The 21,472-nt window shown below is 42.6% G+C and overlaps 1 protein-coding gene across 2 annotated transcripts in view; it reads right to left on the bottom strand.

The window, feature by feature from the left end:
- Positions 1-21,472, bottom strand: part of IFT43 (intraflagellar transport 43) — an 83,683-nt gene that overhangs the window by 37,324 nt on the left and 24,887 nt on the right. For both annotated transcript variants that reach the window (XR_011232911.1, XM_069465142.1), the window contains exon 3: positions 12,167-12,234. Coding sequence is in view for 1 of the 2 variants with exons in the window: in XM_069465142.1 (XP_069321243.1) it covers positions 12,167-12,234 (68 nt within the window). In the remaining variant the exon portion in view is untranslated. The remainder of the gene's footprint in view (positions 1-12,166; positions 12,235-21,472) is intronic.

Here is a 21,472-nt window from a genome sequence, read left to right as displayed (position 1 = left end):
GAGTCGAAGACCCAAGTATAACTTCTGACTCCATAAAAACTTAACTACTAATAGCCTACTGTTGCCTGGAAGCCTTACCAATAACATAAAGTTATTAACACATATTTTGTATGTCATATGTATTTGTATTCTTATAATAAACTAAGCTAGAGAAAAGAAAATGTTATTAAGAATCATAAGGAAGAGAAAATATATTTCCTATTCATTAAGTGGAAGCAGATCAGGAGGAGGAGGAAGCGGAGGGGTTAGGTCTTGCTGTCTCAGGGGTGGGAGAAGCAGAAGAAAACCCTCTTATAAGTGGACCCTGGCAATCCAAACTTGTGCTGTTCAAGGGTCAACTATAAATACAGGCAGTCCCCGGTTACCTATAACCCCACTTCTGTGTTCTGTACTTACGAACAGGCTCCCCATAAGGATAATGTATAAATAAACAATTAAATCAATAATGTGGGAACTAGTTTCTTCTGCACATGTAAACCAACCCGCATGGCCTAAGTGGTTGGTTGGCGCAGCATCTTTACGCTGGCGGCTAGTCTCATAGATAGAGAAGTAGCTGCTGGAAACACAAGAGCACGAAGAATCAGAAGATCCAGTGCCGAGAAAGTTTATGACAAAAGAATTAGCTGAAACCTTTTGTCTCACTGAAGCAGGATTTGCTAAGCTTGAGGAGCAAGATCCTAACATTGAGCAGTTTACAAAGGTTTACCATGCAGTTAGTGAGAACATCAGCTGCTACAAGGCCATTTATGACGAAAAAAAGAAAAAGGCTGTGCAGACACCCTAGATACCTTTTTCAAGAAACTGATTTCAGTGGTAAGCTCCTCTCCTCCAGCAACAGAATCGAATCCTGATTCTCTAGCACCCACTCCGTCCTCTCCAGCACCATCATCTCCATCGTGGTCTTCCGATTAATGTTAGCCCACCTTCTTGCCTCAAAAATGCCCCTTCCAGTAAGCAGGACACTGATACATTAGGTGTTAACCTCTAATATTCTTTTTTGAAATTTCTACTATCTCCTATCTAAACTTTTTGTATGAGTCTGTTTTTATGTTCTGTTTTTGTTCAAATTAAATAAAAGAGTACAAAAGTTTCTGTAACTTATTATTATAGTACAGGGGTATTATAATTTTTACAATATTACATTGTATTATTTTTACCACATATGAGCCATTAGAGATACTGTTATTATTTTTATTACCACATATGTGCCGTTCATCGGGGATCCAAGTTACATACAAATCCAACCTAAAGACATTCTCAGAAACATTTCTGTGTGTAACCTGGGGACAGCCTGTATGTGGTTTCCTGGCACACAGCTCCTAAAACCCTTGGACAAGTATCTTTTTGTATGCTAATGAAATGACTGATGGCTGAGGGCTCCTGCAGAGTTTCCAGATGGGGGCTGGTTACCAGGGGAACCAACTAAATGACGGTGGGTTGGAACTTTCAGTCCTACTCCCTGACCTCTGGGGAAAGGAGAGGGGCTGAAGGGTGAATTGATCAACAATGACCAATCATTTGATTAATCGTGCTTTGTAATGAAGCTTCCATAAACACCCCAAAAAAGTACGTTCTGAGAGCATCCAGGTTGGTGAACGGGAATGCATCCACATGACAGGAGCGTGGTACACCCCAGCTCCATGGGGACAGTAGCTCCTACCACTGGGTCCCTTCCGAATCTTACCCTAAATATCTCTTCATCTGGCTACTCATTTGCATCCTATAAAATATGCGTTGTAATAAATTGGTAATGGTAAGTAAAGGGTTTCCCCGAGCTCTGCGAGCTGCTCTAGCAAATTAATCCAACCTGGAGATGGGGTTGTGGGAACCTTCGATTTACAGTCAGTGGTTCAGAAGCACAGGTAAAACCACCTAGGGCTGGAAGCGAGGGGCATTCTTGTGGGACTTAGCTCTTAGCCCGTGGGATTTGATGCTAACTCCAGGTAGAGAGCATCAGAATTGAGTAAAATTGTAGAGCACAGTAGGAGAAAACAATTCCACAATATACAAAGAGGATTCTACTTTGGCAGAAACATATTTCTTTTTACATCCGCAAATATCCCAAGATCATGCCAGGTCAAAAAGGCATTCCAAAGAAGATTGATAACGTGTCCGTTGCACCACTGGTCACACACCTGTCAACATTTCAGTGGCTCCTACTCCCTAAAAAATGAAATCATGCCTGGAGTTCAAGGCCTTGCCCACCTATCTTGTTCTACTCCCCTACGCAAATCCTGGGCTTCAGTCCCCATGCTGTGCTCATCCTAAACACACTGCGGTGGTTCACACATGCCTCCACACACCAGCCCCTATGCCTGGAAGGCCTGTCTCCGCCTCAATGTTTTTCAGCTGTTTCGTTCCAAGGTAATAACTCGGAGGCTAAAATGACCTGTTTTGAGCAGTCATCTAGAACATGTATTTCTTGATGTTCACACAGATTTCTTGAGTTGGGGAAGGCCTTTGAGACCACTCAGTTTTAGCGGTGAAGAGACAGAGCCCAGGGGTGCGGAGCTAGTTGCACAAGGCTAAGCAGCACCTCTCCCCCTCCCACCCCAGCCCGGGGCTCTGCACTGTGGCCACCGCACAGGCAGATGTCCTGACTCCCAATATGCACATGAGAAAAGACGGTGGCTGAGAAACGAGCTCAGGAACTGGCCTCAAGGGCAGAACCCTGACCATATTTAATGTGCACGTGGAGCACCTTGCTCTGCCCTCAGCCCAGCCATGGAGTCACAGGCCCCAAAACCAGCGGCGAGGGCTGCTAGTGCACCTATAACTAGTAACTGGCTCCTGAGCTGGCTGCCTGGGAATGGATCCAGCTCTTGGAGGGCACTGCAGGGTTAGAAGGGACAATCACTGCCATTGCCTAATTGAACTTAATGACTAGCCTAATTAAGCCTTTTAATGGCAGGGCTGGCATTGCCTTGCCTGGTGCCCCTAAGTGCAGGCTGCATCCTTTGCACTCACCTTCTTCTGGTGGGTCAGGCAGCTGGCTGCACACAGCTCTGCAGACAGGTAGGCCGCAGGAGGTTAGGAAGGGCTTAGGTCACGCATTCACTCCTTGCTTTTATTCTCTCACAGGCTGAACATATCGGATCCACGTCAACGTAACCCTCAGGTAACACCTGCTGAGGCTCTACCATGGGCAAAGACGCTAAACCAGGTGCCAACGGGCATAAAAATGGACAGCAGCGAAGCACTGAGAATAAGAGCATGACCCCTACACGTCAGACTAACCTGGGTTCAAATTCTGGCTGGCTACTTGATAGCTGTGTGACTTGACCAAGTTAATACTTAACTTTTCTGAAAGTCATTTTTCTCATCTGCAAGTAGGAATAACAGCTACTTCATGGGGTTGTTTTGTGGAGAAATAAAATAAGACAATTGTGTTTAGCACAGTGCCCAGCAAAAAAAAGTCACAATAAATGATATGTGTCTCTGTGTGTGTGTACTTGTATTACGTGTGTGTATGTTCTCATCCATATAAGAGGGCTGGGCAAGACATGTGGGCTGTCCACAAGTAGGTTCTGGAGTTTGACCCCAGAAGCCAGAATCTGTTTCTGAGGATGAAGTTGCAAGTTTCCTAAAGACTAGCGCTGTTTAAAAAAACCTCAGGGGTTGATAATGGCAACATTATCAACAGGGGAATGTCCACCAACAGGGGAATGGTGCATCCATACATACCACAGGATTATCATGGAGCAGTTAGAAAAATGAGATAAGTCTCTGTGTACTAAAAGATCTCCAATATGTACTTACTGTTAAGTGAAAAACGAAAACAAAAAAAAGTAAGGTACAGAACACAATATGATCTTGTTTATGCAAAAAACAAACAAACAAAAAAACCAACAAAAACCAAACAACAAAACTGCTGATTTTTGTGAGGATTCCTATTGAAATGTATAAAAGATACCAACAAATTGTCCCAGTAATTACTTCTAAAGAGATGGCTAAAATTGGAGGAGATGATAGTTTCAGGCAAATTTAGTTGCATCTGTCTTACTGGAATTTTTACATAACCAAAGTGTTCTCAGTTTGCTTGTACAAATAAAAAGGACTGTACTGAAAAACAGAATCAATGGGGCTGCTTCCACTGAGCCAATGAATATCCACTGCTCAAGCAGATCCCAACCAGCACTTACTGAAACACTAGAATTTGACAGGAGATTGGACAAGCCTGGCTCTAACTTTCTAGTCTTGAGACCCCTGCGCTTTGAGACAGTCTAAAGAAACAAAGAAATATTCCATAGGTGGCTATGCTTTTGGCTATTGTCATTTAAGGAATACTTCTGTGGGCTGTTTGTTTCTTTCCTCACTCTTAGAGACCCTCCAACTTTATTCCTACCCCTGGCTCCAAGAAATGGCCAGCTCTAATCCCCAGAGCATGCCACTTCTGCAGAACTAGAAAGCGCAAAAGGCCAAAAGTCAAAGCCTTCACTGGACATACCAGAACCCATTCTAGAACCACCCCTGGTTTTAATTACAACAAAAGTCAAGTGTAGCTTCACTTAAGAAAAGCTGAAGGTGGCGAGGAAGCTGGGAGCAGGCTCTGGGGCAGGTGAGGCTCTGCGCCTGCACTGGGCAGTCTTTGGGCACCCTCTCCACAGCCCAGCCCACAGGCAGTTGGGAAACAATTCTATGGACTGAGGCCCCTAGAAGCACATCCCTTGTATGCGGTGTGGCCCTGGGGCCTCAGCTGTCCTTTCCCTGGTGCACATGCACAGGCCACAAGCTCATCCCAAGTCACTGCCTGTTCTGCTGCCTCCTGGGGGCATCAGGTGCTCACGGCAGCTCCAGGGAGAGAACTGACTAGGGCCGCAGGTCAGGAAGACTGTTCCACTTTTCAGAGTGGGAAATGAAGCATCCAAATGATGCTGCACATGGGGCTTGTAGGGACAGACTATCACCTTTGAATGGGAATCACCGGACAGAAATGCAAGATTCCAATTTTTTCACACTTATTCATTTGCCTCAGTAAATTGGTTTTGTGACACTAGACAAGCCGTCCAGGGCCCGAAACTGCAGTGAATATAACCTAGAACATCTCTGCTTGTTCTGCACTGAACATCACTGTATCAACCCAGGTAGAAGTGCATGAAAATGTTCACTCAAATCCTCAATGAGAAGATGATGCATGCGTCATACCTCTTCCCTAGCCTGTGGGATCTATGTGTGCGAGACCTAAAGCCTTCACAATACTTTCCAAGAGTCATGTTATGGCTACTACATGAATAAACACCGGAAGTCTGCTTTTTCGGTCTGGGAAAATATCACACCTGTTGTTTGCTCGTGATTACTTTGGAGTACTATGTAGCCCTTAAAAATGAGCCAGTTCTATTCTGTACTGAGATTTCATAAAGATCAGCAAGAAATATTGCTACAAGATAAAAGAAAAGTGCGGAGCAGATACGTTACCATTTGTGTGTGGTGATGGTGGTGGTGCGAGAATACATTAACCTGTATTTTTTTTGTAAATGCATAGAGAAACTTCGAAAAGAAACAGTTAAAAACTGGTTAACAGTGATTGCCTCTAGGAGGGGAACTGGGTGCCTGAGGAAGGAGGGAAGGGACAGAGAGACTTACATTTCATACCCTACCCTTTTGTATCTTTTGAATTCTGTAATGTATATATTTCTTATTTATTTACAAAATAAATAAAATTAAAATTCATCATAGCTCTAATGTCTCAAAAGATGACACGAAGTCAACAATGACTAAAATACAAAAAACGTGTAGTACTTGCACATCCTACCCTCTGTCCCTCTCTCATAGTCCTCTGGAAATGATCCCTCTTTCTCAACTTAGTTACCTTGGAGCTTTAAGGTCAGACTTTACTCCACAAAAAGGCGGTATGCCTTGACAAAAAGGGGTGTAACAAAGCTAGACCTGGGTGCCTGTGCTGGACAAGGAACAGTGCTCTGTTGACATAGCCACAGAATGAACGAATTACCTATGCCCATGAAGAGTGACTTTCAGCGAGTCCCTCGGACGGCTGTGCACACTTCAGAGACAGAGCAGGAAAGCACAGCTCAGCTAAGTGCTTCACAGACACACTGTTCTGCCATTATCTATCCATTATTCCCATTCCTCCCTACCTACCAGCTACCAAAGCAAATGAAATCTACCAAAATAATACAAGTGTTTGAAGATTAGAAAGGCCCAAGGATAGAATGAGTTTGACACATCTCACACTTTTCCCTACTGTAACCAGGATACTTATTTTTCACTAGTTATTTCAATGTACACAGTCTGGGCATTATTTATTTCATCTTTAGATTCCACTGAACACACACATGATTCCCAGCAACAAACAATGCAATTACATTTTGATTTTCAAAAAATAACTATGATTTCTCTAAGTTCATTAAAATAAAAACTTATCTAACCATCTTTCTGTCCAGGCTCTGAACATAAGTTGAGATCAAAGCAAAAAATTACTCTTTGGGGAGTCTATACAGAGCAAACAAATCTAAGGTGTACATTAAAAAGATATGTTGCTTGGTCTTAAACCATCTTTTCTGAACTTACCACATCTTGGACACCACCTGGAGGAAAAGCATATATGGAGGCCAAATGTGTGATGATGACGTGGAGACAAAGGTCGGAGCAGGGAGTTCACATGAGCACCTCCAAAAGCCACAGAAATAGGGACATGGCCCCTGAACCCTGGGCACAGCCACTGGAAGTGGGTGTACAATTAGCCACCTATGACCTTCCCTTCTCAACCCTCACACATGTGACTGTCCCATCTGATTTCACCCAATCCTGGACACTCAAGTCTGATACATGACTTACTGCATTGAGAACCAAACTGTTTACCCATGGTGTCCAGGACCCCTGGCCATGACACACCAATTCTGGATTCTTTGTGACTGAGGGTAGCAAGTGGAAAATCAATTTTCAATACTTCTAATTTTGTTTTGTTTTTCCTAAAAACCAAATAAACAAAATTGTATTTATTGATGAAAATCTGAAGGTCAAGAACTAAGTTCTTTTAATTCACTGGGACTCGGAGATACCTTCTTAATTATTGGAGCTCTGTAAGAAATGACCAAAATTTACTCACTGATCAAATATGTCCTGAGCATACAAACAATGCAAACAAATATAGACAAAAATCTCTAGCATAGTAACTATTTACCAATTACTACTAATAGTAATGTAAAGGCAGCTGCAGCTCCCAAACAGTTCAGTAAAAACTAAAAAAAAAAAAAAAAAAAGAATAGAGAATAAGGAAAGAGCCATATTTAGGCAAACATTAACAACTGGTCATGCAAGGTAAAGGGTATCTGCAGGTATGTGGATGTTTCTTGTACTATTGCAACTTTTCTGTAGGTTTGAAATTTTTCAAAGACTCGGGGGTGGGGTGGGAAAGATAGGAAACAAGTATAAAATGTATTTCAGGTAACCAAATAGCTGATGAAAATTCTTTATAGAATAGTTTCCCTTAATAAGTGAAAATTGTAAAATCACCATTTGACAACCTTCAATGAAATCATGGCTCCTGGTAACTAACATCAATGGAGGAGGGAGTTCCATGGGGACTGTAAAATGGAGGCTCACCCTTGACCCCACTGATCAATCACAGACTCACTTAAAGCGGAATAACCACACACCTGTACCTTCAGATGTGATAGGGCAGGATATACACAGCAACACCTGCAAAGTATTCCTGCCAAAACAGTGAGCTTAAATTGAACTACCAGTTAGAGCTAGATCTATCAGTTTAACAGGGAACTTGAGGGACAGGAGAAACAAGTTAAGCACCAAGACTAGGAAGCAATGAGCCAAATTCAGAATGTGGGACACTCCACAGGACAAGTTTCTTACCCCAAAAAATGTCAACAGCATGGGGAAAAGGGGCGGGAGAATGAAAGAGAGACTGTAGACATATAACTACTAAATACAGTGTGTGGACCTTGATTTGTCCTTTGTACAATCCAACTGTAAAAAGACATTTTTGAGACAATGGAAGTAACTCAATATGACCTGGATATCAGATGACATTAAGGAATTATTATTAATTTTGATAGGCCTGATAATGGCATGATGAGTAATAAACAAAAACAGTCCTTATCAGTTAATAAAAATGATCTCCATCAAGAAAGGAAGGAGAGTGGGAATCAGTGACATTCTTTAAAAACCAAGAAGCTCCTCTATTCATCCTTGGCCTCATACAGGATAAAGCATATTCACATCCATATGTACACTATTAGTCTTAAGACTAAATAATCTAGGGGATGGACACATTTGAAGCTCTGACTCGGTGGGAGGGCAAGGGCAATATACGTAACCTAAACTTTTGTACCCCCATAATATGCTGAAATAATAAAAATAAAATAAAATAAAATAAACTCCAAAAAAAAAAACTAAATAACTATGTACCCTTAAATATGTCTAACCCAGTACTTCCTCATTTTTTCTAAGACATAGAGCAATTAAAAATAACATTTGAATGGTGAACTGCGGTGGCTGGACGAGACTTCGCATGGCCACAGGTGACCAGCCTAGGGGCCTCGGCAGCACTAGGCACAGCCCAGCGGGCCCAAGGACAGGGAGTGCCTGCATCTTGGCACACCTGCTGCACTCCCAGTGCAGCACATGGCACACCAGCTGGGAAGCTCCAGCTAACCTACCTTCTGTGACACCTTTCTAAGAAAGTGACTTCTGTGGGGATGGGCAGTCTGTAACAGAGCTGGTTTAAGAGGACAAAACATGTGTTTGCAACTGTGCTTACAGATCTAGGAGCCCTCCGGCTCTGAGTTTTTGCCTTTCACACTTTTGGAGCCTAATAAGAATTAACTACTCACTGCTAACAAGAAGGTAAAAAGACTCTGGTACGGCAATGACACAGAGGCAGAGGACAGACCCCTTTAGTATTCCTGGAACATCTATGCCATTTAAAAAAAGAGAGAGGGTGAGAGAGGAAGAAAGGAGGAGGAGGGAAGGGGGGCAACCTCGGGCCCAGCACACAGCAGTTCTACCGCCATCTTGATGTCCTTGATGCGTGCAGATGGTGTGGAAGTGGCTGGCACCAGAACAGCCCATGAGAAGGAATGAGCGGCCAATGGAGATTTATGTGAGGAGAGTGAGATGGACAAGGTAAAATTGTCAGGAGGAGTTGTTAGAAAGTAAAATATATTGTGACAATTCCACTCCTGCCGTTCATCAATAAACTGACAGATCATTTAGTGTCAATTAGGAGTGATAGATGGACAAGTCCCCATGATCCTGGGCCAAAATTAATGGCTGGGAGGGAGAGGGTGATTGAAAATGACGGCTGACATTGAGAGCAAAGTCCTGAAAGTCCCTGAGGGGCCATTACTTGCCTCATTCCCTTGCAGATCAATGCAGGGACAAACCCAAAAACAGACACTTTGAGACAAAACTTAATCAGACTATCTTTCCTTCCTCTCTTTCCCAAGCTGGCTCCCTCTCTTCGGCTCTGATCCCACGGCCAAGGCAGTGACCAATCATAGGTGTGCTACCTCAGGCAACTTCAGAGCCAAGGACAACCTGGCTCCATGATGGAATCTTTGGCATAGACATTACACTGGTGCCAAGGGAAGGGACAGGTAGTGATCCAAGTCTAAGGCAATTCCTGAATTCAGTCCTTTGTGTGGCTCAGGGATGAGCATTTGAGCTCTGACCCCCAACATCTCTAGCCAGCGAGATGGCTGACACATGCTCTGCTCTCTATCTTGGGCAGCATTATACAAATAAAGCCAAGGTACCCCAGAAAGTCACATTCCTTGGCGATGAGCTCCTCAAACAGATCCATAAACAGCCCTTCTACTTCCCACTGGTGAGAGCATAGCCGTAGACCTCTGAAAGCCTTACTTTCCTCCTACCTTCTTCGTACAGGGATACCTACCGTATTGAATGGAATCTAGCCAATAGAGTTGGTGTAATATACATATAAGGGACTGCCATGGACTGTTTGTGTCCCCCCAAAATTCTGATGCTGAAACCTTAATCCCCAATGTGATAGTGTTTGGAGGTGGGACCCTTAGGAGCTGATGAGCTCCTAGATAAAGTCATGAGATGAGGTCTTCCCCATGATGGTGGAGAGAAAGAGAAACATGATTTTGCTCCCTGCATGCATGTACCAAGAGAAGACCATGTAAGGACATAACAAGGAAAATGGCCCTCACCAAGAGCCCAACCATGATGGCACCCTGATCTCTGACTTCCACCCTCCACTCTGCCACCTCTCAGTATGAAACCAGAAGGGATTGGCCTCTGGTCTAAGTTGTGGAAAGGCCAGGGGGGCCTAAAAACAACAGCAATATTCCTGTTATACACATACTTTCCTTCAGTCCGTGCACCATCCTATAGAGAGCATCGATGTGTCCAGCCTGGGGCTCAGCCATGGTAAACACTTTGCCCAGCATCACCCAGCTGGGTGAGAATTCAATCTGTATCTGCAGCCCCACACTGCATGCCCTGCGCTGTTTATAAAGTACTGCCACATGCACTGTGACATTAGATTATGCTTCCCAGGAACTAGGTAGGCTGATAAAATACTGGGTGGTCATAGTGCCACTATTCATGTCCTCTTACAGTAAACACAAGATACCTACTAGGCAAGGTGATGGTACATCTGTAGTGTTCCCCTTCATGCATGAATAATCTATGTCTGGGGGGGACTTACATCAGCTGTTACCAACAAACAACTCCATTATGTTTAGAAAATTACTTTAAGAAGAAGGCAGAATGCTATGATATAGGTAAACTTTGAAAACGTTACGCCAAGTGTGAGAAGCCACCCATAAAGCCACATAACGTTAGGGACAAAAAAACAAGTGAGAGGTAATGGAAATCAGAAAAACAGAAAGGAGAAAGCAGTTATAGAAAAACAATAAGGAGGAAATGGTTGCAGAAAAATAAAAAAGAGAACGGTTATTTCAGTCTTAAAGAATGGGGTAATTAGGCCATGGAACAATGACGACCAGTATGAGAATGGAAAAAAACACCATTAACAGGTTATGGCACTTTCCCCACCATACACATGCTTGAAAGAATGACTGAAACATAACCTTTAAGTCATGTCCATCCCTGGAAAGAATTCAGCCCCCAAAGCAGTGACGTATAGTCATGAATAGTTGCAACTAACCTTTACCTAAACATAAAACATATAAAAGGAAAAACAAAGAAGCAGGCAGTGTCTTCTCCACTTGTGGAGACACACCCATTTCCCCTTAGGAAATGTACTTTTGCTTTGCATCCTTAAACTTTACACGCAATAAATTCTTCACACATACTTGCTGAGTGTCTGTCATTTGTCTCCATGGTGAGGGCTAAGGCTTGTGATTCCTTCAAGCCAGGAGCCCAAGAACTGGGGAAACACTTCAAAGTCCAGCCATGGAATGAACCGTGACAATAATGTATGATTCCATTTATGTGAAATGTCTAGAATAGGCAAATCATAGAGACAGAAAGTTGACTGGTTGTTGCCTAGGCTTGGGGAGGTTGCGGGGACATGGGAAATGAATGTTAACAGGTACACGGTTTCTTCTGGGGTGATAAAAATGTCCCAAAATTGACTGTGGTAATGGTTTCACAACTCTGTGAATGTAAAAAAAAATGATTAAATTGTACACTTTAAATGGGTGAATTGTATAGTATGTGATACACAGGAGGAGGGTAATTAGGACTGTTTTACTACTATGAGGTGGTTACACAGCCTGTGAAGTGGTATACTATTATTTGAAAGTAGACTTGAGTTAATTGTGAATATACAGTGCAAACTCTAGGACGATCACTATTTTTTGTTTTTTAAAAAACGTATAATTGATATAATAAGTAAAAAGAAAAAAAGGAATCATACAAAACATTCAATCAAAATCATGAAAGACAGAAAAAGAGTGAAAGACAAAAAATAGGAACAAAGAACAATGGCAATGAAATTGCCCCACATAAATATAGTCAACTAATCTTTGACAAAGTAGGAAAGATAATACAATGAAGCAAAGTTAGTCTTTTGAACAAATGGTTTGGGAACAACTGGACTTCCACGTGCAAAACAATGAATCTAAAGATAGATCTTGCACCTCCCTGAAATTATATCTCAATAAAGCTATTATAAAAAATAAAACAACACAGGAGCAAAGTCCCCATTGCACCTTGCCCACACCCAACCCCACCACTGCCAGCCGGTACTCACTTTGAAGCCTTCATGGACTCATCTGCCCAGCCTCCCTGTCTGCGGCGGGGTGGTTTAGGAGGGGGAGCCTACAAGGAAAGAGAAGCCAAAAGAACGCAAGTCACTCAACATTTGCATTTTAACAATAGTGGCTGAGGTCAAGGCAGCCTACAGCAATATTCAGCCTACCTTTTGGAAATACAGTAACCTTCTAATTTAGCATGAAAATCTGGGTTCTTTCATACTCTTGTGGTAGATGTATAAATTGGCACAATGTTTCTGGAAGGCAATTTGCTGCTCTCTATTGAAAGCCTTAAAAATGATCATACTTTTTGACTCAGAAATTCTAATCTCAGGAATTTATCCCAAAGAAATAATCAGAGAGGAATATAATGTTATTTTTGAATAGTGAATAGTTGGAAACCACCAAAATGGCTGGCAAAAAATAATTAAGTAAATGGTGGAATGCAAATTAAAATACTATGCAAAAATGAAAAACTATATTACAAAAAAAATTAATATGAGAAAGTTCAATATATATTAATTTTCAAAAATTGTTGCAAAAACAGTAGAAATATGCTTCTGATTTTTTGAAATGATTATTAATACATAATATCTAGTGTTAATTAACTACATGTACATGACTAGCAGGGGACTCCAGTTATGGGCACTTTTGATTTTCCTACATTCTGCTGTGGTATATTTTCCAATTTTTTTAACAGTCAACTAATATTACTTTTATAAATAGAAAAGTAATAAAATAAAGATGTAACACTGAGGCTTGCTTAGAAGACACAAACTAAATTATTGGGTGAGTTAAGAATATACTCAAGAGATGTGCCCTACCCACCACCACTGTTGCCAGGGCCCAAGTGAGCTGAGGGCCTTGGGGTTTCACCCACCCCACCTACCACCACTGTGCCCATGAACACCATCCAAGGGCCTAAGGACAGGACCACCCCACCGACTGCCCATGCCACCGGTGCTCCAGTGCACTGTCCAGGGGCCTGGAAATTGACCTGACCTGCCTGCCACTGCCAACTCCCAAGCACAACATCCAGAGGCCTGAGGACAGGCCTACCCCACCCACTGCTACCACTGCTGGCACCCGTGTACATCATCCTGGGACCTAGGATTGATCTACCCTACCTGTCACCACCAGCACACATCTTTTGGAGCCTGAGGACAGGTCTTACCTGCCTGCTTCTCATGTACCCTGTCCAGGGCCCTAGAGATTGGCTCCCCTACTGCCTGTGGCTGATGACCATGTGTGCCTCCCAGGGGCCTGAGGACTGGCCTGCCCAGCCAGCAGCCACCACCACTGCTGGCACCTACTCATGTGTGCCACCTGGAAGCCTGGGGACTGGTCCATCCAGCCCCCATTGCCACCACCAACACCTAAGCAAGCCACCTGGAGGCCCAAGGTGTGGCCCACCCATATCTGCCACCACCAGCACCCATATATGGCACCTGGGGAGCCCAAGGATCAGCTTACTCAGCCTACTGCTACCACCAATTGTGCCCAAGGACCAGCCCACATAGTGTCCCCATCTGCAGAAAAGCTTTGCCACAGCCTCCACTAATAATCACAGCCTAAGCCATTAAGGAACTCACAGATACCAATGATGCTAATTACAGCCACAGAAATCATGTAAAGAATATATTACTGCACCCACTCACTACTGCACCAAAGCACCCTACCCAACCATTACTATAGATATAGCTATAGGAAAAAGGCTTTCCCTATGAAAACTAATCCATAAAATTGAAAGAAGCAACTGTTATGCCAGAGGCACACATAGCAACATAAAGACACAAGAAACATGAAAAACCAAGGAAACATGACACCTCTACAGGAACACAGTAATTCTCTAGTAATAGATCCCAACAAAATGAAATCAACAAGTGCCTGAAAAGGAATTCAAAACAATTATATTAAAGAAACTTAGTGAGATATGAGAGAACAGAAAAATAGTGCCAAAAAAATCAAGAAAACAAGTCATAATCTGAATGAGAAATTCAACAAAGAGATAGATATCATACATGCAGCCCCCATGGCCTTGGGTGGTGTGGCCTGATGACCTCCAGGGCAAGCCCATGGCCTGCAAGCCACGGCCAGGCCACAGTTGGACGAAGCTGTGAGCCCAGGCATGGTTCTACTGCACGCTGGGCTTTCAATTTTCTTTCTCACTGGACTGGTGCTGTAGAGAAGGTCTAAGAAGAGTATAGTTTTTCTTTTTTCTCTTTCAAGAAAGGGGGCAAACAGCACTAACTTTCAGTGACAATCCCCCCTGACATTCCTAGTGACCAAGTACTTGGCCTTGGGTAGATCCCTTAACTGCTGCCATTTATTCATTCAACAAATGTTAAGCTGCTTCTGCCCCCTGGGTTTTGGGGACACAGTGTGAGCAGGATGAGAAGGACCCTTCCTCCTGGACCCTGGGTCTGGCAACAGGGAGAGTTGGTGAGCACATTAGAACATTAATGAGTAAAAGCTAAGAGGGAACTATAGCAATAAACCCCCTATATCAAAAGTATAGACAGATTTCAAATAAACAACCGAATGTACACCTCAAGAAACTAGAAAAGAACAAACCAAACCCAAAATTACTAGAAGGAAAGAAATAATTATAAAGATCAGAGCAGAACTAAATGAAATAGAGACCCAAAAAAACAATACAAATGATCAATGCAACAAAAAGATGGGGGTTTTTGAAAAGATAAAATCAGTAAACTGCCAGCTAGACTAACCAAGAAAAAACGAAGACTCACATAAAATCAGAACCGAAAAAGGAAACATCATAACTGATACCACAGAAATATAAAGGATCATTAGAGACCATTATGAACTACTATACACCAATAAATTGGAAAACCTAGAGGAAATGGATAAATTCCTGGACACATACAACCTACCAAGATTGAACCAGGAAGAAATAGAAAAGCTAAAGAGACCAATAACAATTAATAAGCCCAGGACTGCATGGCTTTACTGCTGAATTCTATCAATCTTATGAGAATAACACTAATTCTTCTCAAACTATTCCAAAAAATTGAATAGGAGGGAATTCTTCCTAACCATTCTATGAGGCCAGCATTACCCTGACACCAAAACCAGAGAAGGACACAAAAACAACAAAAAAGAAAACTATAGACCAATATCCCTGATGAACACAGATGCAAAAATCCCCAACAAAATACTAGCTAACTGAATCCAACAACACATCAAAAAGATAATACACCATGATCAAGTGAGATTTATCCCAGGGATGCAAGGATGATTCAACATAAGCAAATGAATAAATGTAATATATCACATCAATAGACAGAATAAAAGACAAAAATGATATGATCATCTCAATAGATGCAGAAAAAGCATTTGATAAAATTCAACATCCCTTCATGATTAAAACTCTCAAAAAACTAAGTACAGAAGGAACATACCTCAACATAATAAAGGCCATGTATGACAAACCTACAGCTAACATATTTAATGTGGAAAAACTGAAAGCCTTTCCTCTAAGAACTGGAATAAGACAAAGATGCCCACTCTCACCACTTTTATTCAACATAGTACAGGGAGTCCTAGCCAGAGAAATCAGGTAAGAGAAAGAAATAAAAGGTAACCAAATCGGAAAAGAGGAATTCAGATTATCCCTCTTTGCAGACGACATGATCTTATGTGTGTGTGTGATTCCAGCAAAAAAACCTTAGAACTAATAAATAAATTCAATAAAGTTGCAGGATACAAAATCAACATATAAAAACTAGTAGCATTTCTATACACCAATAATGAACTAGCTGATAATGAAATCAGGAAAGCAATCCCATTTACAATAGCTACCAAAAAATAAAATACCTAGAAATAAATTTTAAAAAGGAGATGAAAGACCCCTATAACAAAAACTACAAAATACTAACGAAAGAAACTGAGGAGGACACAAATAAAAGGAAAGACATCTCATGCTTATGGAGCAGATGAACTAAGATTGTTAAAATAACTATCCTACCAAAGCAATATACAGATTCAATGGAATCCCTATCAAAATACCAATGACATTCCTCACAGAAACAGAAAAAGCAATCCTAACATTTTTATGAAACCACAAAAGACACCAAATAGCCAAAGCAACACCGAGCAAAAAGAACAAAGTTGGAGGCATCACATTACCTGACTTCAAAATATATTACAAAGCTATAGTAACCAAAACAGCATGGTACTGGTATAAAAACAGACACATAAACCAACGGAACAGAATACAAGACCCAGAAATAAATCTACATATTTACAGCCAACTGATTTTGGCACAGAGGTGCCAAGGTGCCAAGAACATACACTGGGGAAAGAATAGTCTCTTCAATAAATGGTGCTGGGAAAACTGTATATCTATGTGAAGAAGAATGAAACTAGACCCCTATCTCTCACAGTATGCAAAAATCAAATCAAAATGGATTAAAGACTTAAACATAGACCTGAAACTAAAAAACTACTGGAAGAAACCTTCTGCACAGCAAAAGAAACACTCAACAGAGTAAAGAGACAACCTATAGAATGACAGAAAGTATTGCAAACAAATTCAAACAAATTCAAAAAGGGACTAATATCCAGAATATAAAAAGAACTTAAACAGGCCAGGTGCAGTGTGGTTCACACCTATAATCCTAGCACTCTGGGAGACCAAGGCAGGAGGATCACTTGAGCTCAAGAGTTCGAGACCAGCCTGAGCAAGAGCAAGACCTGGTCTCCACACACAAAAAAACTGAAAAATTAGTCAGGCGTAGTGGCACACACCTGTAGTCCCAGGTACTCAGGAGGCTGAAGCAGGAGGATCACTTGAGCCCAGGACATAGAGGTTGAAGTGAGCTATGGTGACACAACTGTACTCTAAGCAGGCGACAGTGGGAGACTCTGTCTCCAAAAAAAAACAAAAAAACAAAAAAACTAAACAATTCAACAGTAAAACACCCCAAATAATCCCATTAAAAAGTGGGCAAAGCGGCCGGACGCGGTGGCCCACGCCTGTAATCCTAGCACTCTGGGAGGCTGAGGCAGGAGGATTGCTCCAGGTCAGGAGTTCAAGACCTGCTTGAGCAAGAGTGAGACCCCGTCTCTACTAAAAAATACAAAGAAATGATTTGGACAGCTAAATATATATAGAAAAAATTAGCTGGGCATGGTGGCATGTGCCTGTAGTCCCAGCTACATGGGAGGCTTAGGCAGAAGGATCGCTTGAGCCCAGGAGTTTGAGGTTGCTGTGAGTGGGGCTCACGCCACAGCACTCTAGCCCAGGCAACAGAGCGAGACTATGTCTCAAAAAAAATAAAAAAATAAAAAAAATAAAAGTAAATAAAATAAAGTGGGCAAAGGATCTGAGTAGACATTTTTCAAAAGACAACATACTAATGGCCAACAGGTGTATGAAAAAAATGCCCAACATCACTAATCATCAGAGAAATGTAAATCAAAACCACAATGAGATATCATCTCACCCAGGGTAGACTGGCTATTGTTTGTCTCTGCAGGGGGTAAATTCAAAGAAGGTGTGCTAAGAGATTCCCCACCACTGCTTCCCAGTATGAATCATTTGTTGGTGTGCCTGCCACCCCACACTCATGTATTCCTAGGCTGGAAAGGGAATCTCTATACACCATGACCCCTCTTCCATCAGGTACAGCTGAATGAAGCAGGAGCGTACTGGTCTGACCTGATCAGAACCAATCAGCAAGCACAGAGGCTAAGTTGTTCAGACAGCATTGAGCATTGGAACTGACTAGAATCAGAATAACCCAAATCTACACAAGCCAAAGTTGTGCATAAGCAGAAACCAAGAACTTTGTCTTGTTGAGTTCTGACCATGCGTAAGGCACTGTGTTGGGGAGAGGTAAAATGTTAACGACGACCGAATCGTACTGGGTCCCCTTGAGGACCCCCAATTTGGCCTGCAGCTATCTTTCCTGTGCTTTTGCAAGTAATACCCCATATTTCTTTACTCAGGGTAGGACCATAATATGATATTATAATAAGGTGATAAACTGGTAGCTACATGTTTTGTTTGGCCATATAGTGTTTTTTCATTTTGCTTTTAAATTTAAGCTACCATTTAAAAATTGGAAGATTCAGCCAGGCGCGGTAGCTCATGCCTGGAATCCCTGCACTTTGGGAGGCCAAGGTGGGAGGATTCCTTGAGGCCAGGAGTTCGAGACCAGCCTGGGCAACACTGTGAGATCCCATCTCTACAAAAAATAGAAAAATTAGCCAGGTGTGGTGGCACACGCCTATAATTCCAGCTACCTGGGAGGCTGAGACAGGAAGATCACTTGAGCCCAGGAGTTTGAGGTTGCAGTGGGCTATGATGACGCCACTGCACAGACAACAGAGCACAGTCCTGTCTCAAAAAAGAAAAATTGTAAGATTCCGTGCAAAAAGTTAGATTTCAGCTTCTCTTGAAAAACTGGAATATCTAGGCATGCTGGGGCTGAGTAGGAGCTGCCCCCTATAGACAGGACACATGCACTGCAGAGAGCCACAGTCCCCACCCTCCCTTTTTGTGTCCTTCTGGCCAAAGTGCCAGCTGATGTTTATTGTTACTGCACATGTGCTGAAGTTTCTCTTTTGACACAGAATTCTCTCTCTGTTCCTATGTCTGCCTGAAGTGGGAAAATGAAAGCTATGCCAGGTGTGTTGAGGAAAATGGGAGAGCATGTTTCTTGGTAGAAGTGTGATCTTTTCATACTTGTGTCTCCCTCAGTCCCACTTCATTCACTGGGGCTGCCTGCCTGGCCTTGTTGGCATCTGGGTGTGTGGCCCCTGAACTAGACTCTCAGAGCTGGGATCTCCTGCTTTCTTCTCTTTGCTCCAGATGTTGGGAAGGACAGAATCCAAGTAAAAACCATGGTGCCACAATGCCAGGAGTGCCCAAGTTGAGTGCTTTTCTAATGCTATGAGACACCAAGAGTCCACACAAGGGAAGTAACCTGTATCTCCTGATACCACCTCTGTTTTCTACTATGGGGTGTGGGATACAAGGGAGACAGGAGGAGCAGAGAGTGAACCGGGAAGGAATTGTGAAAAATGAGGCAACATGAAAAAGGAGCATAAGTGTCATAAACTTTTTCAAAATGCCATCCTTTGAGTAATTCCTGAAACTACTGAGGGATTACATTAGTCCAGCACATAATAAGCGCTATACTTTTACTGTTATCATCATCATTATTACTAATGTTAATGTATGGAAGGTTACACTATGTATGATAAAATGTACAGCCATTTGGAAAAAAATGACTTCTTTGAGCCTGGCCTCAGTTGTCACTTTGACTACTAATGGACATCATATGGTTAATGGAGTTCCCTAAGATTCCAAAAACCAAAATGATCTGCTTTATCTTCTTTAACCACAAACCCCAGAAGGCCATGGCCATAGGGTGAAAATCCTTCCTTGCCCACAGGTAACACAAAGCCACATTTCCTCTCATTTTCTTCCTATTACAAAATGATTCCAGCAGCTTTAAAGCAAAAAGATCACCACAGAAAAGTCACTCTCCTCCATATGTGCTACAGTTGAACACCTAGTTCTAAAATCTAAGATTTTTTCCATTCACAACTGAAGCCTTCAGGAGTTGACACAATATCATAAAAATGGTATAAGCTACTTTTCACTTCCCCCAAACAGTGAGCTCACCTGGGAGAGGAGGAGTCGCAAAGAAGTTCTATGAGCAAACTGGGCCCCGCTATAGTCCTCCCTGCCTCCCACTAGGAGTCCTGGCAAACCCCAGGAGAGAGCACTCAGGCAGATGGGAGACGAGGAGAGACAGGCAGACTTAGCTATCTGCAAAGTAGGGCTTGGGCATTTAGAGGAAGATGTCTGTCTCCTGATGGGGAATCCTTACCTTCACGATTTAGTCCTCGGAGTCCAAGGATTAGAAATGTTTTTGTAAATACTCGCTACTATGAGTCTTGTTATGGCCACACACAAATAGCCTATCTGGAGGAGACAGACTTCATTAATCACCATTCCCAAGTTACAAAGGCTCTTCCCCAGAACTTGACTTTGTTCTCTATGTGGGGAGGTGGGCACTGTCCTATGTGTCCTGCCTGAGATAGAAAAAGTAGATGTCATCTCTGTCTCCAAATGTTACCCACTTCAATGAGGCCTAGAAGAGGCAGAAAGGAGTCAGGGTGTATCAGGTCTGTATGAGATCCATGTGACTGGACATCAGGCTTAATCTGAAACCCAGGAGGCCACAGTGGAGGAAGGGGATAGGCATCAGTGATGGAGCTACAGAGGGTCACTCCATGGATAGTCTGTTTGCATGGTCCAAAGGGGAAGCTGAAGAGGAATTCCTCAGCTATAGGGAAGTTCCACCAAATATTGCAGTTTTCTTGTCATCTTGGTCTGGTGGGGTCCTTTTGCACGGATTCCTGGCTGCTCTCCCTAAGAGCTATGACTACACCTAGTTAGCTCCATTTCAGAGAAAGTCCAGTGCTCTCTTCCCAGGGCAATCAAAACACAGGACCCACAGCTGGGCCAAGCCACTGCTGTGGCTCCTTTTAGGACCAGCTGCCAGAACTGCTGGGCTTTCCCTCCTCAGCAGCGACAGGTCAGATGCTGGGGAACCTGCGGCGGCCTCACTGCCTCTTGCCAGCCTGTCAGAGTTCCAGTCTCTGTCTGGACTCGTGAGAAGTTAAAACCCTTTAGTCAGATCTTTCCATCTGGGCCAAGAGTCCTTCTCTTTCCTACCTCTCAGGTCGAGGTACAGCCAGAGGAGACACAAATGTATGATTATTTTTTTTCCTCAAATCTTATGGGTCAAAGTTCTCTCTACAATGGCCCACTCATTTAAAGGAAAAAAAATTTACTCTTGCTCCATCTTTGAAACTAGAAACTTAATCTTTAGGCAGGCTAAGACAATTATGGCATTTTTTCCTGGAGCTCACCAACTCCAGAATCCTCTTTGACCAAACAACTTGGGAAGATACCACCAATCTGTTTGCATTAGCACTTTGGAAGAACTCTATTTGCTATCCCTGTGTTAGGGAGGAGGGAAAACAAATTGGATGGGAGAGAGAGATAAGAGCTCAAATGACCTTAAAAGCTAGAGAGGAGAAGGCCTGATCCTAGAATTCGAAAGTCCTGGTTTATTCTTTAAATTACTCTGCTTCTGAAATCCAGAGGCACGGCCCCAAGACATCAGCTGGAAAAATGACTTCCAATTTTGGCTGACTTACTGCCAGGTAACATTCCCCAAATTTGTTTTTAAAAAAAGAAAGAGTCTTAAAATATGCAACACCAAGAGGGACAGAAATAGGAATGGGTGACGGTAGCCCTT

Source organism: Eulemur rufifrons, chromosome 2 (genome assembly GCF_041146395.1).
Source record: "Eulemur rufifrons isolate Redbay chromosome 2, OSU_ERuf_1, whole genome shotgun sequence".
Taxonomy (NCBI): Eukaryota; Metazoa; Chordata; class Mammalia; order Primates; family Lemuridae; genus Eulemur; species Eulemur rufifrons.
This window is presented reverse-complemented; position numbering and strand designations above follow the sequence as displayed.